General features: G+C 41.4%; 1 protein-coding gene across 1 annotated transcript in view; it reads right to left on the bottom strand.

Moving 5' to 3' along the window:
* Window positions 1-2,602: 2,602 nt before the first annotated feature.
* The window catches only part of LOC123483097 (LON peptidase N-terminal domain and RING finger protein 1-like), a gene marked incomplete at its 3' end in the record, with an annotated part of 30,455 nt that continues 16,072 nt past the window's right edge, over window positions 2,603-16,985 (bottom strand). Inside the window, exons 2-3 of the mRNA XM_045212573.1 lie at window positions 14,669-14,787; window positions 2,603-2,725 (exon numbers count right to left, since the gene is read on the bottom strand). Coding sequence (XP_045068508.1) covers window positions 2,603-2,725; window positions 14,669-14,787 — 242 coding nt within the window. The remainder of the gene's footprint in view (window positions 2,726-14,668; window positions 14,788-16,985) is intronic.

Raw genomic sequence — 16,985 nt, 5'->3', positions numbered from 1 at the left:
TAACTGACCATGTAACTGTAACCTAACTGTAACTGACCATGTAACTGTAACCTAACTGTGACTGAACATGTAACAGTAACTGACCATGTAACTGTAACTTAAATGTAACTGACCATGTAACTGTAACCTAACTGTGACTGACCATGTAACTGTAACTGACCGTGTAACTGTAACCTAACTGTAACTGACCATGTAACTGTAACCTAACTGTGACTGAACATGTAACAGTAACTGACCATGTAACTGTAACTTAAATGTAACTGACCATGTAACTGTAACCTAACTGTGACTGACCATGTAACTGTAACTGACCGTGTAACTGTAACCTAACTGTAACTGACTATGTAACTGTAACCTAACTATAACTGACCATGTAACTGTAACCTAACTGTAACTGTAACCTAACTGTAACTGAACATGTAACTGTAACCTAACTGTGACTGAACATGTAACTGTAACTGACCATGTAACTGTAACCTAAATGTAACTGACCATGTAACTGTAACCTAACTGTAACTGACCATGTAACTGTAACCTAACTGTAACTGACCATGTAACTGTAACCTAACTGTAACTGACCATGTAACTGTAACTGACCTTGTAACTGTAACCTAACTATAACTGACCATGTAACTGTAACTGACCATGTAACTGTAACCTAACTGTGACTGACCATGTAACTGTAACTGACCATGTAACTGTAACCTAACTGTAACTGACCATGTAACTGTAACCTAACTGTGACTGACCATATAACTGTAACTGACCATGTAACTGTAACCTAACTGTAACTGACCATGTAACTGTAACCTAACTGTGACTGACCATGTAACTGTAACCTAACTGTAACTGACCTTGTAACTGTAACCAAACTGTAACTGACCATGTAACTGTAACCTAACTGTGACTGACCTTGTAACTGTAACCTAACTGTAACTGACCATGTAACTGTAACCTAACTGTAACTGACCATGTAACTGTAACCTAACTGTAAATGACCATGTAACTGTAACCTAACTGTGACTGACCATGTAACTGTAACTGACCGTGTAACTGTAACCTAACTGTAACTGACTATGTAACTGTAACCTAACTATAACTGACCATGTAACTGTAACCTAACTGTAACTGTAACCTAACTGTAACTGAACATGTAACTGTAACCTAACTGTGACTGAACATGTAACTGTAACTGACCATGTAACTGTAACCTAAATGTAACTGACCATGTAACTGTAACCTAACTGTGACTGACCTTGTAACTGTAACCTAACTGTAACTGACCATGTAACTGTAACCTAACTGTAACTGACCATGTAACTGTAACCTAACTGTAACTGACCATGTAACTGTAACCTAACTGTGACTGACCATGTCACTGTAACTGACCTTGTAACTGTAACCTAACTGTAACTGACCATGTAACTGTAACTGACCATGTAACTGTAACCTAACTGTGACTGACCATGTAACTGTAACCTTGCTGTGACTGACCATGTAACTGTAACCTAACTGTGACTGACCATGTAACTGTAACCTAACTGTGACTGACCATGTAACTGTAACTGACCATGTAACTGTAACCTAACTGTGACTGACCATGTAACTGTAACCTAACTGTAACTGACCATGTAACTGTAACCTAACTGTGACTGACCATGTAACTGTAATCTAACTGTGACTGACCATGTAACTGTAACCTAACAGTAACTGACCATGTAACTGTAACCTAACTGTGACTGACCATTTATCAGTTATGTAGAAGTGTTTAGATTGCCTAATATTGTTCCATGTCATTTTCTAGCATAGATGACCCCTCGCCTTAGTTGACCTGACACAGTCACGTAAGTGTTAATAGATAGTCTGACAGTGTTCCATGATATATCATAGCATTTACAATGCTAGCCTGTCCTTGAATAACCCCACACAGTCACAGTCATCCTTGTTCTTGGTATACTGTACATCAGGGGTGGATATCATAGGGCCCCCCAGGTCAGATCCTTCCCGCAAGTCCATGCATTTTTTTTTTTACCTCCAGGCCACTCTTGAACGTCTAAAACTAGATAGAAAGTATGTAGAAATTATAATTGACCTATACGTTTTCTAATAACTGCCCTTTTTCTGGCCCGCTAATTGCTTTAGACAAACAAATCGCTCTGGAAAACAATATGTGCAGCCCTCCGCTGAAAATCCAGATAAAAAATTATTGCCCACCCCTGCTGTACATAGTATACAGCACATGTTTAGATTGTCTAACACTGTTCCAAGGCATTCCATTCCTAGAACCTGACCCCATACAGTCATTCAGGCAGGCAGTCACTGACACACTCAGTTAGTGAGACTGAATGTGCCAGTGAAGCACAGTCAAGCAATCAGTCAATGAGTGGAAAACAGTCAGTCAGTGAGACTAACTGGGACACAGTCAGGTAGACACTCAGTGAGGGAAAAATAGTCAGTAAGTAACTGGACCAGTGATTGGTAAACAGTCAGTAAATGAGCCAGTCTGTAGTAAACAGTCAGTAAATGGGCCAGTTAGTAAATAAGCCAGTCAGTAGTAAACAGTCAGTAAATAAGCCAGTCAGTGTTGGATATAGCTACTGACCTTTTTAATCTGGCTTTTGGCAGGAGCGAATTCGGCCTGTAGTTTAAGACAGCGGTGGAACTGGATCAGGGCTTCAGACTGACGGCCCATCTCCATTAACACATTACCTTTACGGAAGAAACCCTGGAGAGAAGAGACAAGAGAAGGAGAATAAATAAAGCGAGAGATAGAGAGAGAGAGAGAGAGAGGTAGAGAGAAAGAGAGAAAGAAGTAGAGAAAGAGAGATAGAGGCAGAGAGAGGTAGAGAGAGAGCGTTAGAGAGAGAGAGAGAGGTAGAGAGAGAGAGGTAGAGAGAGAGGTAGAGAGCGAGAGAGAGGTGGAGAGAGAGAGCGGTAGAGAGAGAGAGGTAGAGAGAGAGAGAAAGGTAGAGAGCGAGAGAGAGGTAGAGAGAGAAAGAGAGAGAGAGAGAGAGAGAGAGAGAGCGCTCACAGTCAGACCACAGACACCCCTATGAAACCACAGCAAAATCACAGTCTACTTGAACAGAGCAATACTCAATCATGAGGCATCAAAGCCAAAGGAACTGCATAATATTAAGAAATGCTATAGATGGAAGGAAAGTAATGTCGAAACCTACCAAAAAACAATTAGGCAACAACAAATTAAATCCCTTTTAGACAACTTAACGGACAAAACGTTCCACTGTAATAGTGAAGGTGTAAACTTGGCAGTAGAAAACCTAAACAGTATATTTGACCTCTCAGCTTCCCTATCAAATCTATAACCGAAAACCGAAGAAAAGTAGCAACAATTACAAAATGGTTTGATGAAAAATGCAAAAACGTAAGAAGGAAATTGAGAAACCTATCCAACCCAAAACATAGAGACCCAGAAAACCTGAGCCTACACCTTCACTATGGTGAATCACTAACACAATACAGAAATATACTACGGAAAAAGAAGGAACAGCATGTCAGAAATCAGCTCAATGTAATTGAAGAATCCATAGACTCTAACCACTTCTGGGAAAATCGGAAAACACTAAACAAACAACAACACGAAGAGCTATCTATCCAAAACGGAGATGCATGGGTAAACCACTTCTCCAATAATTTTGGCTCTGTAACATTGAACAAACAGCAAAAAAATATACGATCAAATGCAAATATTAGAATCAACTATTAAAGTCTACCAGAACCCACTGGATTCTCCAATTACTGTCACGATCGTTAGAGAGAGTAGACCAAGGTGCAGCGTGAGATTTGTACATCTTATTTAATTAAGTGCACACACAATAAACAAAACAACAAACGATACGTGAAGTCCACGGTACAAACACAAAACCAACAGGAACAAGATCCCACAACTATTGTGGGAAAACAGCCTCTATAAATATGGCTCCCAATCAGAGACAACCAGCAACAGCTGACACTCGTTGCCTCTGATTGGGAACCACTCTGGCCAACACAGAAATACAATACATAGAATCCCGACATAGACCAACAACACATAGAATATACACACCCTGGCTCAACATATAGAGTCCCAGAGCCAGGGTGTGACAATTACATTGAATGAACTACAGGACAAAATACAAACCCTCCAACCCAAAAAGGCCTGTGGTGTTGATGGTATCCTCAATGAAATGATAAAATATACAGACCACAAATTCCAATTGGCTATATTTAAACTCTTTAACATCATCCTTAGCTCTGGCATCTTCCCCAATATTTGGAACCTAGGACTGATCACCCCAATCCACAAAAGTGGAGACAAATTTGACCCCAATAACTACCGTGGGATATGCGTCAACAGCAACCTTGGGAAAATCCTCTGCATTATCATTAACAGCAGACTAGTTCATTTCCTCAGTGAAAACAATGTACTGAGCAAATTTCAAATTGGCTTTTTACCAAATTACCATACGACAGACCATGTATTCACCCTGCACACCCTAATTGACAAACAAACAAACCAAAACAAAGGCAAAGTCTTCTCATGCTTTGTTGATTTCAAAAAAGCTTTTGACTCAATTTGGCATGAGGGTCTGCTATACAAATTGATGGAAAGTGGTGTTTGGGGAAAACATAGAACATTATAAAATCCATGTACACAAACAACAAGTGTATAGTTAAAATTGGCAAAAACACACACATTTCTTTCCACAGGGCCGTGGGGTGAGACAGGGATGCAGTTTAAGCCCCACCCTCTTCAACATATATATCAACGAATTGGCTAGGGCACTAGAACAGTCTGCAGCACCTGGCCTCACCCTACTAGAATCTGAAGTCAATTGTCTACTGTTTGCTGACGATCTGGTGCTTCTGTCACCAACCAAGGAGGGCCTATAGCAGTACCTAGATCTTCTGCACAGATTCTGTCAGACCTGGGCCCTGACAATAAATCTCAGTAAGACGAAAATAATGGTGTTCCAAAAAAAGGTCCAGTTGCCAGTACCACAAATACAAATTACATCTAGACACCGTTGCCCTAGAGCTCACAAAAGGCCTAAACATCAGCGCCACAGGTAAATTCCACAAAGCTGTGAACCATCTGAGAGACAAGGCAAGAAGGGCCTTCTATGCCATCAAAAGGAACATAAAATTCGACATACCAATTAGGATCTGGCTTAAAATACTTGAATCAGTTACAGTGAGGGAAAAAAGTATTTGATCCCCTGCTGATTTTGTACGTTTACCCACTGACAAAGAAATGATCAATCTATAATTTTAATGGTAGGTTTATTTGAACAGTGAGAGACAGAATAACAGCAAAAAAATCCAGAAAAACTCATGTCAAAAATGTTAGAAATTGATTTGCATTTTAATGAGGGAAATAAGTATTTGACCCCTCTGCAAAACATGACTTAGTACTTGGTGGCAAAACCCTTGTTGACAATCACAGAGGTCAGACGTTTCTTGTAGTTGGCCACCAGGTTTGCACACATCTCAGGAGGAATTTTGTCCCACTCCTCTTTGCAGATCTTCTCCAAGTCATTAAGGTTTTGAGGCTGACGTTTGGCAACTCGAACCTTCAGCTCCCTCCACAGATTTTCTGTGGGATTAAGGTCTGGAGACTGGAGCCACTCCTTTGTTGCCTTGGCCGTGTGTTTTGGGTCATTGTCATGCTGGAATACCCATCCACGACCCATTTTCAATGCCCTGGCTGAGGGAAGGAGGTTCTCACCCAAGATTTGACGGTACATGGCCCTGTCCATCGTCCCTTTGATGCGGTGAAATTGTCCTGTCCCCTTAGCAGAAAAAACCAAAGCATAATGTTTCCACCTCCATGTTTGACGGTGGGGATGGTGTTCTTGGGGTCATAGGCAGCATTCCTCCTCCTCCAAACACGGCGAGTTGAGTTGATGCCAAAGAGCTCAATTTTGGTCTCATCTGACCACAACACTTTCACCCAGTTCTCCTCTGAATCATTCAGATGTTCATTGGCAAACTTCAGACGGGCATGTATATGTGCTTTCTTGAGCAGGGGGACCTTGCGGGCGCTGCAGGATTTCAGTCCTTCACAGCGTAGTGTGTTACCAATTGTTTTCTTGGTGACTATGGTCCCAGCTGCCTTGAGATCATTGACAAGATCTTCCCGTGTAGTTCTGGGCTGATTCCTCACCGTTCCCATGATCATTGTAACTCCACGAGGTGAGATCTTGCATGGAGCCCCAGGCCGAGGGAGATTGACAGTTATTTTTTGTTTCTTCCATTTGCGAATAATCGCACCAACTGTTGTCACCTCCTCACCAAGCTGCTTGGTGATGGTCTTGTAGCCCATTCCAGCCTTGTGTAGATCTACAATCTTGTCCCTGACATCCTTGGATAGCTCTTTGGTCTTGGCCATGGTGGAGAGTTTGGAATCTGATTGATTGCTTCTGTGGACAGGTGTCTTTTATACAGGTAACAAGCTGAGATTAGGAGCACTCCCTTTAAGTTTGTGCTCCTAATCTCAGCTCGTTACCTGTATAAAAGACACCTGGGAGCCAGAAATCTTTCTGATTGAGAGGGGGTCAAATACTTATTTCCCTCATTAAAATGCAAATCAATTTATAACATTTTTGACATGCGTTTTTCTGGATTTTTTTTTTGTTATTCTGTCTCACACTGTTCAAATAAACCTACCATTAAAATTATAGACTGATCATTTCTTTGTCAGTGGGCAAACGTACAAAATCAGCAGGGGATCAAATACTTTTTTCCCTCACTGTATAGAACCCATTGACCTTTATGGTTGTGAGGTCTGGGGTCCGCTCACCAACCAATAATTCACAAAATGGGACAAACACCAAATTGAGACTCTGCATGCAGAACTCTTCAAAAATATCCTCAGTGTACAACGAAAAACACCAAATAATATATGCAGAGCAGAATTAGGCCGATGCCCGCAAATAATCAAAATCCAGAAAAGAGCCGTTAAATTCTATAACCACTTAAAAGGAAGTGATTCCCAAACATTCCATAACAAAACCATCACCTACAGAGAGATGAACTTGGAGAAGAGTCCCCTAAGTAAGCTGGTCCTGGGGCTCTGTTCACAAACACAAACAGACCCCACAGTGCCCCAGGACAACAACACAATTAGACCCAAGCAAATCATGAGAAAAGAAAAACAGAATTACTTGACACATTGGAAAGAATTAACAAAAAAACAGAGCAAACTAGAATGCTATCTGGCCCAGACAGAGAGTACACAGTGGCAGAATACCTGACCACTGTGACTGACCCAAGCTTAAGGAAAGTTTTGAATATGTACAGACTCTAGAATATGCCGTAGGCAGACCTGGCTCTCAAGAGAAGACAGGCTATGTGCACACTGCCCACAAAATGAGGTGGAAACTGAGCTGCACTTCCTAACCTCCTGCCAAATGTATGACCATATTAGAGACACATATTTCCCTCAGATTACAGAGATCCACAAAGAATTTGAAAACAAACCCAATTTTGATAAACTCCCTTATCTACTGGGTGAAATACCACAGTGTGCCATCACAGCAGCAAGATTTGTGACCTGTTGCCACAAGAAAAGGGCAACCAGTGAAGAACAAACACCATTGTAAATACAACCCATATTTATGTTTATTTATTTTCCCATTTGGACTTTAACTATTTGCACATTGTTACAACACTGTATATATACATAATATGACATTTGAAATGTCTTTATTCTTGTGGAACTTCTGAGTGTAATGTTTACTGTTAACATTTATTGTTTATTTCACTTTGGTTTACTATCTACTTCCTTGGTTTGGCAATGGTAACATATGTTTCCCATGCCAATAAAGCCCTTAAATTGAATTGAATTGAGAGAGGTAGAGAGAGGTAGAGAGAGAGAGAGAGAGAGAGAGAGAGAGAGAGAGAGAGAGAGAGAGAGAGAGAGAGAGAGAGAGAGAGCGGTAGAGAGAGAGAGGTAGAGAGAGAGGTAGAGAGGTAGAGAGAGAAAGAGAGAGGTAGAGAGGTTAGAGAGAGGTAGAGAGAGAAAGAGAGAGAGAGGTAGAGAGAGAAAGAGAGAGAGAGCACCTACCTGGAGGTGACAGCATTCCCTCCCCCATATGCCCCCCTAGGCACAACTACGACAACATAACCAACAAAAACGGGTCACGACTCCTGCAGCTCTGTCGCACACTGGGTATGTACATAGTCAATGGTAGGCTTCGAGGGGACTCCTATGGTAGGTACACCTATAGCTCATCTCTTGGCAGTAGTACTGTAGACTACTTTATCACTGACCTCAACCCAGAGTCTCTCAGAGCGTTCACAGTCAGCCCACTGACACCCCTATCAGACCACAGCAAAATCACAGTCTACTTGAACAGAGCAATACTCAATCATGAGGCATCAAAGCCAAAGGAACTGAATAATATTAAGAAATGCTATAGATGGAAGGAAAGTAGTGTTGAAACCTACCAAAAAACAATTAAGAAACAACAAATTCAATCCATTCTAGACAACTTCCTGGACAAAACGTTCCACTGTAATAGTGAAGGTGTAAACTTGGCAGTAGAAAACCTAAACAGTATATTTGACCTCTCAGCTTCCCTATCAAATCTAAAAATCTCTAACAGAAAACCAAAGAAAAGTAATAACAGTGATAAATGGTTTGATGAAGAATGCAAAAACCGAAGAAAGAAATTGAGAAACCTATCCAATCAAAAACATAGAGACCCAGAAAACCTGAGCCTACGCCTTCACTATGGTGAATCACTAAAACAATACAGAAATACACTACGGAAAAAGAAGGAACAGCATGTCAGAAATCAGCTCAATGTAATTGAAGAATCCATAGACTCTAACCACTTCTGGGAAAATTGGAAAACACTAAACAAACAACAACACGAAGAGCTATCTATCCAAAACGGAGATGTATGGGTAAACCACTTCTCCAATCTTTTTGGCCCTATAACAGAGAATAAACAGCAAAAAAATATACATGATCAAATGCAAATCTTAGAATCAACTATTAAAGACTACCAGAACCCACTGGATTCTCCAATTACATTGAATGAACTACAGGACAAAATACAAACCCTCCAACCCAAAAAGTCCTGTGGTGTTGATGGTATCCTCAATGAAATGATAAAATATACAGACCACAAATTTCAATTAGCTATACTTAAACTCTTTAACATCATCCTTAGCTCTGGCATCTTCCCCAATATTTGGAACCAAGGACTGATCACCCCAATCCACAAAAAGTGGAGACAAATTTGACCCCAATAACTACCGTGGGATATGCGTCAACAGCAACCTTGGGAAAATCCTCTGCATTATCATTAACAGCAGACTAGTTCATTTCCTCAGTGAAAACAATGTACTGAGCAAATGTCAAATTGGCTTTTTACCAAATTACCGCATCGACAGACCACGTATTCACCCTGCACACCCTAATTGACAAACAAACAAACCAAAACAAAGGCAAAGTCTTCTCATGCTTTGTTGATTTCAAAAAAGCTTTTGACTCAATTTGGCATGAGGGTCTGCTATACAAATTGATGGAAAGTGGGGTTGGGGGAAAAACATACGACATTCTAAAATCCATGTACACAAACAACAAGTGTGCGGTTAAAATTGGCAAAAAAACACACACATTTCTTTCCACAGGGCCGTGGGGTGAGACAGGGATGCAGTTTAAGCCCCACCCTCTTCAACATATATCAACGAATTGGCGAGGGCACTAGAACAGTCTGCAGCACCCGGCCTCACCCTACTAGAATCTGAAGTCAAATGTCTTCTGTTTGCTGATGATCTGGTGCTTCTGTCACCAACCAAGGAGGGCCTTCAGCAGCACCTAGATCTTCTGCACAGATTCTGTCAGACCTGGGCCCTGACAGTAAATCTCAGTAAGACAAAAATAATTGTGTTCCAAAAAAGGTCCAGTTGCCAGGACCACAAATACAAATTCCATCTAGACACCGTTGCCCTAGAGCACACAAAAAACTATACATACCTCGGCCTAAACATCAGCGCCACAGGTAACTTCCACAAAGCTGTGAAAGATCTGAGAGAAAAGGCAAGGGCCTTCTATGCCATCAAAAGGAACATACAATTTGACATACCAATTAGGATCTGGCTAAAAATACTTGAATCAGTTATATAACCCATTGCCCTTTATGGTTCTGAGGTCTGGGGTCCGCTCACCAACCAAGAATTCACAAAATGGGACAAACACCAAATTGAGACTGCATGCAGAATTCTGCAAAAACATCCTCCGTGTACAACGTAAAACACCAAATAATGCATGCAGAGCAGAATTAGGCCAATACCCGCTAATTATCAAAATCCAGAAAAGAGCCGTTAAATTCTATAACCACTTAAAAGGAAGCGATTCCCAAACCTTCCATAACAAAGCCATCACCTACAGAGAGATGAACTTGGAGAAGAGTCCCCTAAGTAAGCTTGTCCTGGGCCTCTGTTCACAAACACAAACAGACCCCACACAGCCCCAGGACAACAACAACAACAAAAACAACACAATTAGACCCAACCAAATCATGAGAAAACAAAAAGAGAATTACTTGACACATTTGAAAGAACAAACAAAAAAACAGAGCAAACTAGAATGCTATTTGGCCCTAAACAGAGAGTACACAGTGGCAGAATACCTGACCACTGTGACTGACCCAAACTTAAGGAAAGCTTTGACTATGTACAGACTCAGTGAGCATAGCCTTGCTATTGAGAAAGGCCGCCGTAGGCAGACCTGGCTCTCAAGAGAAGACAGGCTATGTGCACACTGCCCACAAAATGAGGTGGAAACTGAGCTGCACTTCCTAACCTCCTGCCAAATGTATGACCATATTAGAGACACATATTTCCCTCAGATTACAGCGATCCACAAAGAATTCGAAAACAAACCCAATTTTGATAAACTCCCTTATCTACTGGGTGAAAAACCACAGTGTGCCATCACAGCTGCAAGATTTGTGACCTGTTGCCACAAGAAAAGGGCAACCAGTGAAGAACAAACACCATTGTAAATACAACCCATATTTATGTTTATTTATTTTCCCATTTGTACTTTAACTATTTGCACATTGTTACAACACTGTATATATACATAATATGACATTTGAAATGTCTTTATTCTTTTGAAACTTCTGAGTGTAATGTTTACTGTTAATATTTATTGTTTATTTCACTTTTGTTTACTATCTACTTCACTTGCTTTGGCAATGTTAACACACGTTTCCCATGCCAATAAAGCCCTTAAATTGAATTGAAATTGAAATTGAGAGAGAGTTAGGTAGAGAGAGGTAGAGAGAGAGAGAGAGAGAGAGTTAGAAGAGAGAGGTAGAGAGAGAGGTAGAGAGAGAGAGAGAGAGGTAGAGCTAGAGAGAGAGAGGCAGAGAGAGAGGAAGAGAGAGAGAGGCAGAGAGAGGAAGAGAGCGAGAGGTAGAGAGAGAGGTAGAGAGAGAGAGCGAGAGAGAGAGAAAGAGAGAGAGAGAGGTAGAGAGAGAGAGAGATAGGTAGAGAGAGAGAAAGATAGGTAGAGAGAGAAAGAGAGAGGTAGAGAAAGAGAGAGGTAGAGTTAGAGAGAGGTAGAGAGAGAAAGAGAGAGAGAGAGAGAGAGAGATGGGGTAGATAGAGAGAGTTAGGTAGAGAGGTAGAGAGAGAGAGGGAGAGAGAGAGAGAAAGAGTTAGAAGAGAGAGGAAGAGAGAGAGGTAGAGAGAGAGAGAGAGAGAGAGGTAGAGAGAAAGAGAGAGGTAGAGAGGTAGAGAGAGAGAGAGAGGTAGAGAGAGAGCGAGAGAGAGAGGCAGAGAGAGAGGAAGAGAGAGAGAGGCAGAGAGAGAGAGAGAGGCAGAGAGAGGAAGAGAGCGAGAGGTAGAGAGAGAGAGAGAGAGAGAGAGAGAGAGGTAGAGAGAGAGTGAGAGAGAGAGAGAGAGGTAGAGAGAGAGAGAAAGAAAGTGAAAACAATGTACTGAGCAAATGTCAAATTGGCTTTTTACCAAATTACCGTACGACAGACCACGTATTCACCCTGCACACCCTAATTGACAAACAAACAAACCAAAACAAAGGCAAAGTCTTCTCATGCTTTGTTGATTTCAAAAAAGCTTTTGACTCAATTTGGCATGAGGGTCTGCTATACAAATTGATGGAAAGTGGGGTTGGGGGAAAAACATACGACATTATAAAATCCATGTACACAAACAACAAGTGTGCGGTTAAAATTGGCAAAAAACACACACATTTCTTTCCACAGGGCCATGGGGTGAGACAGGGATGCAGTTTAAGCCCCACCCTCTTCAACATATATATCAATGAATTGGCGAGGGCACTAGAACAGTCTGCAGCACCCGGCCTCACCCTACTAGAATCTGAAGTCAAATGTCTTCTGTTTGCTGATGATCTGGTGCTTCTTTCACCAACCAAGGAGGGCCTACAGCAGCACCTAGATCTTCTGCACAGATTCTGTCAGACCTGGGCCCTGACAGTAAATCTCAGTAAGACAAAAATAATGGTGTTCCAAAAAAGGTCCAGTTGCCAGGACCACAAATACAAATTCCATCTAGACACCGTTGCCCTAGAGCACACAAAAAACTATACATACCTCGGCCTAAACATCAGCGCCACAGGTAACCACAAAGCTGTGAACGATCTGAGAGACAAGGCAAGAAGGGCCTTCTATGCCATCAAAAGGAACATAAAATTTGACATACCAATTAGGATCTGGCTAAAAATACTTGAATCAGTTATAGAACCCATTGCCCTTTATGGTTCTGAGGTCTGGGGTCCGCTCACCAACCAAGAATTCACAAAATGGGACAAACACCAAATTGAGACTCTGCATGCAGAATTCTGCAAAAACATCCTCCGTGTACAACGTAAAACACCAAATAATGCATGCAGAGCAGAATTAGGCCAATACCCGCTAATTATCAAAATCCAGAAAAGAGCCGTTAAATTCTATAACCACTTAAAAGGAAGCGATTCCCAAACCTTCCATAACAAAGCCATCACCTACAGAGAGATGAACTTGGAGAAGAGTCCCCTAAGTAAGCTTGTCCTGGGCCTATGTTCACAAACACAAACAGACCCCACACAGCCCCAGGACAACAACAACAACAACAGCAACACAATTAGACCCAACCAAATCATGAGAAAACAAAAAGAGAATTACTTGACACATTGGAAAGAACAAACAAAAAAACAGAGCAAACTAGAATGCTATTTGGCCCTAAACAGAGAGTACACAGTGGCAGAATACCTGACCACCGTGACTGACCCAAACTTAAGGAAAGCTTTGACTATGTACAGACTCAGTGAGCATAGCCTTGCTATTGAGAAAGGCCGCCGTAGGCAGACCTGGCTCTCAAGAGAAGACAGGCTATGTGCACACTGCCCACAAAATGAGGTGGAAACTGAGCTGCACTTCCTAACCTCCTGCCAAATGTATGACCATATTAGAGACACATATTTCCCTCAGATTACAGCGATCCACAAAGAATTTGAAAACAAACCCAATTTTGATAAACTCCCTTATCTACTGGGTGAAAAACCACAGTGTGCCATCACAGCTGCAAGATTTGTGACCTGTTGCCACAAGAAAAGGGCAACCAGTGAAGAACAAACACCATTGTAAATACAACCCATATATATGTTTATTTATTTTCCCATTTGTACTTTAACTATTTGCACATTGTTACAACACTGTATATATACATAATATGACATTTGAAATGTCTTTATTCTTTTAAAACTTCTGAGTGTAATGTTTACTGTTAATATTTATTGTTTATTTCACTTTTGTTTACTATCTACTTCCCTTGCTTTGGCAATGTTAACACACGTTTCCCATGCCAATAAAGCCCTTAAATTCAATTGAAATTGAATTGAAAGAGAGAGAGAGAGAAGTTTGGGAAACCCTGGATTAGCGGATTTAGGTGAGAGTGCAGGGCTGGAACAAAAACCTGAAAACAAAGCAGACCTCCAGCACCAGAAGTGAATAGCACTGACCTATATTTGGGCTTGTTTCTACACATAGATGTTATGGTCAAAAGGGGTAATCCTACACAACAGTCTTACTTCCATGACATAACAACAATGTGTAGCTGTTATAGTACTCACCCACTAGTGTCCATGATTCAGTTACGTTATGCCATAAGTATCCGTTTGCATAATGTGCCCCAAATCACATAACATACTGTACATTTTTACAGACACACTCCATCAGCAGCAGCCACAGAGAAAACAACCATGACACACAAAACTAGAATGGTGTCCAAAATGCCTAATTAGTGCAGTATTTTCAATTAGGGCCCATAGAGTGAACTATAAAGACAATATTAGGGTACCATTTGGGATGCACTCTAGGAAACTGAAAATCTGCCATCAAATCTAATCAATCTGATTTGATACAACTCGTTATAAGTTTACGTGGTGGTGACTTATTACGACAGCAACTGATCTGACAACACAGTAGACTATTGAGATGCACCCATAGATGACGGATCAGTAAAGGGGAATAAACAGTGATAGTGTTATAGGAAAACAAAGAGGATGCAGCACACGTATAGACAACTAGGCAGGCCCCGATTCAGTTCCACCAGGCGATACTCCTCTCTCCTGGTATGGTCTGACATAGCAATTAGTCTCTCTCTCTAATAACATGGTGTTTCTTACCTCTGTCCAGTTGGGGCGAAAGCAGCAGAGCTCTTCCAGGTCCTTCAGGGCATCAGGGAATAGTCTCAGTCCCATATTGGCTTCCGCTCTCCACACCTTCAGACTTACATCACCAGGAGCTGGGAGGGGGGTGTAATTAGATATAATTAACATTGATCACTATCAGTGATCGTAGTATGACAGCTTCCCAGTCAGAATTGGGTTAGTTCGATTTGCCCTTGCACCTGCAGTGCATAGGGAATATTAGACAACACTGGACATCTCCCAAAAGCCTGAAGGGACAATATGAACTCAACCCATCTCCATTCTTGCTAGAAGTTGCACAATCATCTGATCTCACACCCTCACCTTCACTCCTCCCCCAAGACCAGGATGCTCCGGGTGTGGCTACCTACTAGTTTTACAGCAAAGCCTGCAGAGTATTAATAGAATATGATTATGTGTATCAAAACAATGACACAGCAGGGTTGCATTAAAACCAGAACTGCTATGCATAGTCCTGTGTGGTGCATAGAAACAGTTATTTATGCCAAGTGTTTGGTGCACTGACACCCTCAGTATGACAACCTAGACAGAAAAGCAGTTAAACTACTGGTGGGTGGAGGAGAAAGATTCAGTCAGAGTCATCACAGACTTACTTTCATAGGAAGTTGTTTTATTCTCTGTTGCTCTACACTGAGTGTAACGAGAAAGACAAGGAAACTGTGAATATCACCTTACACTCCTCAGCTCAACAACTCAGAAGTAACCCAGGTCACTTCCCTAAACACTGCTGTGCTTCTCTGGGGGAGTGGCACGTGTGAGGACTACTGGCATTACTGTCTAGCCATAGCAAAGAGGAACAGTAACGAAGACTCACTAACACAGCCATTTTGTCATTGTTGTTACTTTTCTTCGGTTTTCGGTTATAGATTTTTAGATTTGATAGGGATGCTGAGAGGTCAAATATACTGTTTAGGTTTTCTACTGCCAAGTTTACACCTTCACTATTACAGTGGAACTTTTTGTCCGTTAAGTTGTCTAAAAGGGATTTAATTTGTTGTTGCCTAATTGTTTTTTGGTAGGTTTCGACATTACTTTCCTTCCATCTATAGCATTTCTTAATATTATGCAGTTCCTTTGGCTTTGATGCCTCATGATTGAGTATTGCTCTGTTCAAGTAGACTGTGATTTTGCTGTGGTTTCATAGGGGTGTCAGTGGTCTGACTGTGAGCTCGCTCTCTCTCTCTCTCTCTCTCTCTCTCTCTCTCTCTCTCTCTCTCTCTCTCTCTCTCTCTCTCTCCCTCTCCCTCCTCTCTCTCTCTCTCTCTCTCTCTCTCTCTCTCTCTCTCTCTCTCTCTCTCTCTCTCTCTCTCTCTCTCTCTCTCTCATATACTGAGTGTACAAAACATTAGGAACAGCATCAAGGGATGCTGGTCCATGTTGACTCCAATGCTTCCCACAGTTGTGTCAAGTTAGCTGGATGTCCTTTGGGTGGTGGACCATTCTTGATACACACAGGAAACTGTTGAGTGTGAAAAACCCAGCAGCGTTGCGGTTCTTGAAACACTAAAACCGGTGCGCCTGGCACCTACTACCATACCCCGTTCAAAGGCACTTACATCTTTTGTCTTGCCCATTCACCCTCTGAATGGCATACATACACAATCCATGTCTCAATTGTCTCAAGGCTTAAAAATCCTTCTTTAACCTGTCTCCTCCCCTTTATCTACACTGATTAAAGTGGATTTAACAAGTGACATTAATAAGGGATCATAGCTTTCACCTGGTCAGTCTACAGTATGTCATGGAAAGAGAAGGTGTTCTTAATGTTTTAAATACTCAGTGTATATCAATGAATTGGCGAGGGCACTAGAACTGTATGCAGCACCCGGCCTCACCCTACTGGACTAGGAAATTAAATGTCTACTGTTTGTAGATGATCTAGTGCTTCTGTCCACAACCAAGGAGGGCCTAAAGCAGCACCTAGATCTTCTGCACAGCTTCTGTCAGGCTTGGGCCCTGAAAGGTAACCCATAAGAGTCTAAGCCCTATCTTAGGGGGGGTTCTACTAAGCTATATGGAATTGTTTTAAGAAGGTCATACCAAGGATATTTTAGCTATTTGATTTGGAATTTTAAGACCCCTTGAAGTATAAAAAAATATATAAAAACATTACTTGATGAAGAAAAAAAATCTGGCCTTACTGCTATTAGCCGATACAAACGCATTGAATAACAGATTCACTACATGGAACAAGAGATAGTCCCCAAAAAAATATCAAAAGGAAGTTTGTTCTGAAGTGTCTGTCCTACAGTGAGGGAAAAAAGTATTTCAT

This window comes from Coregonus clupeaformis, unplaced genomic scaffold, assembly GCF_020615455.1.
Source record: "Coregonus clupeaformis isolate EN_2021a unplaced genomic scaffold, ASM2061545v1 scaf0026, whole genome shotgun sequence".
Lineage (NCBI taxonomy): Eukaryota > Metazoa > Chordata > Actinopteri > Salmoniformes > Salmonidae > Coregonus > Coregonus clupeaformis.
Note: the sequence above shows the minus strand (reverse complement) of the source record. Positions and strands in the feature narration are given on the sequence as shown.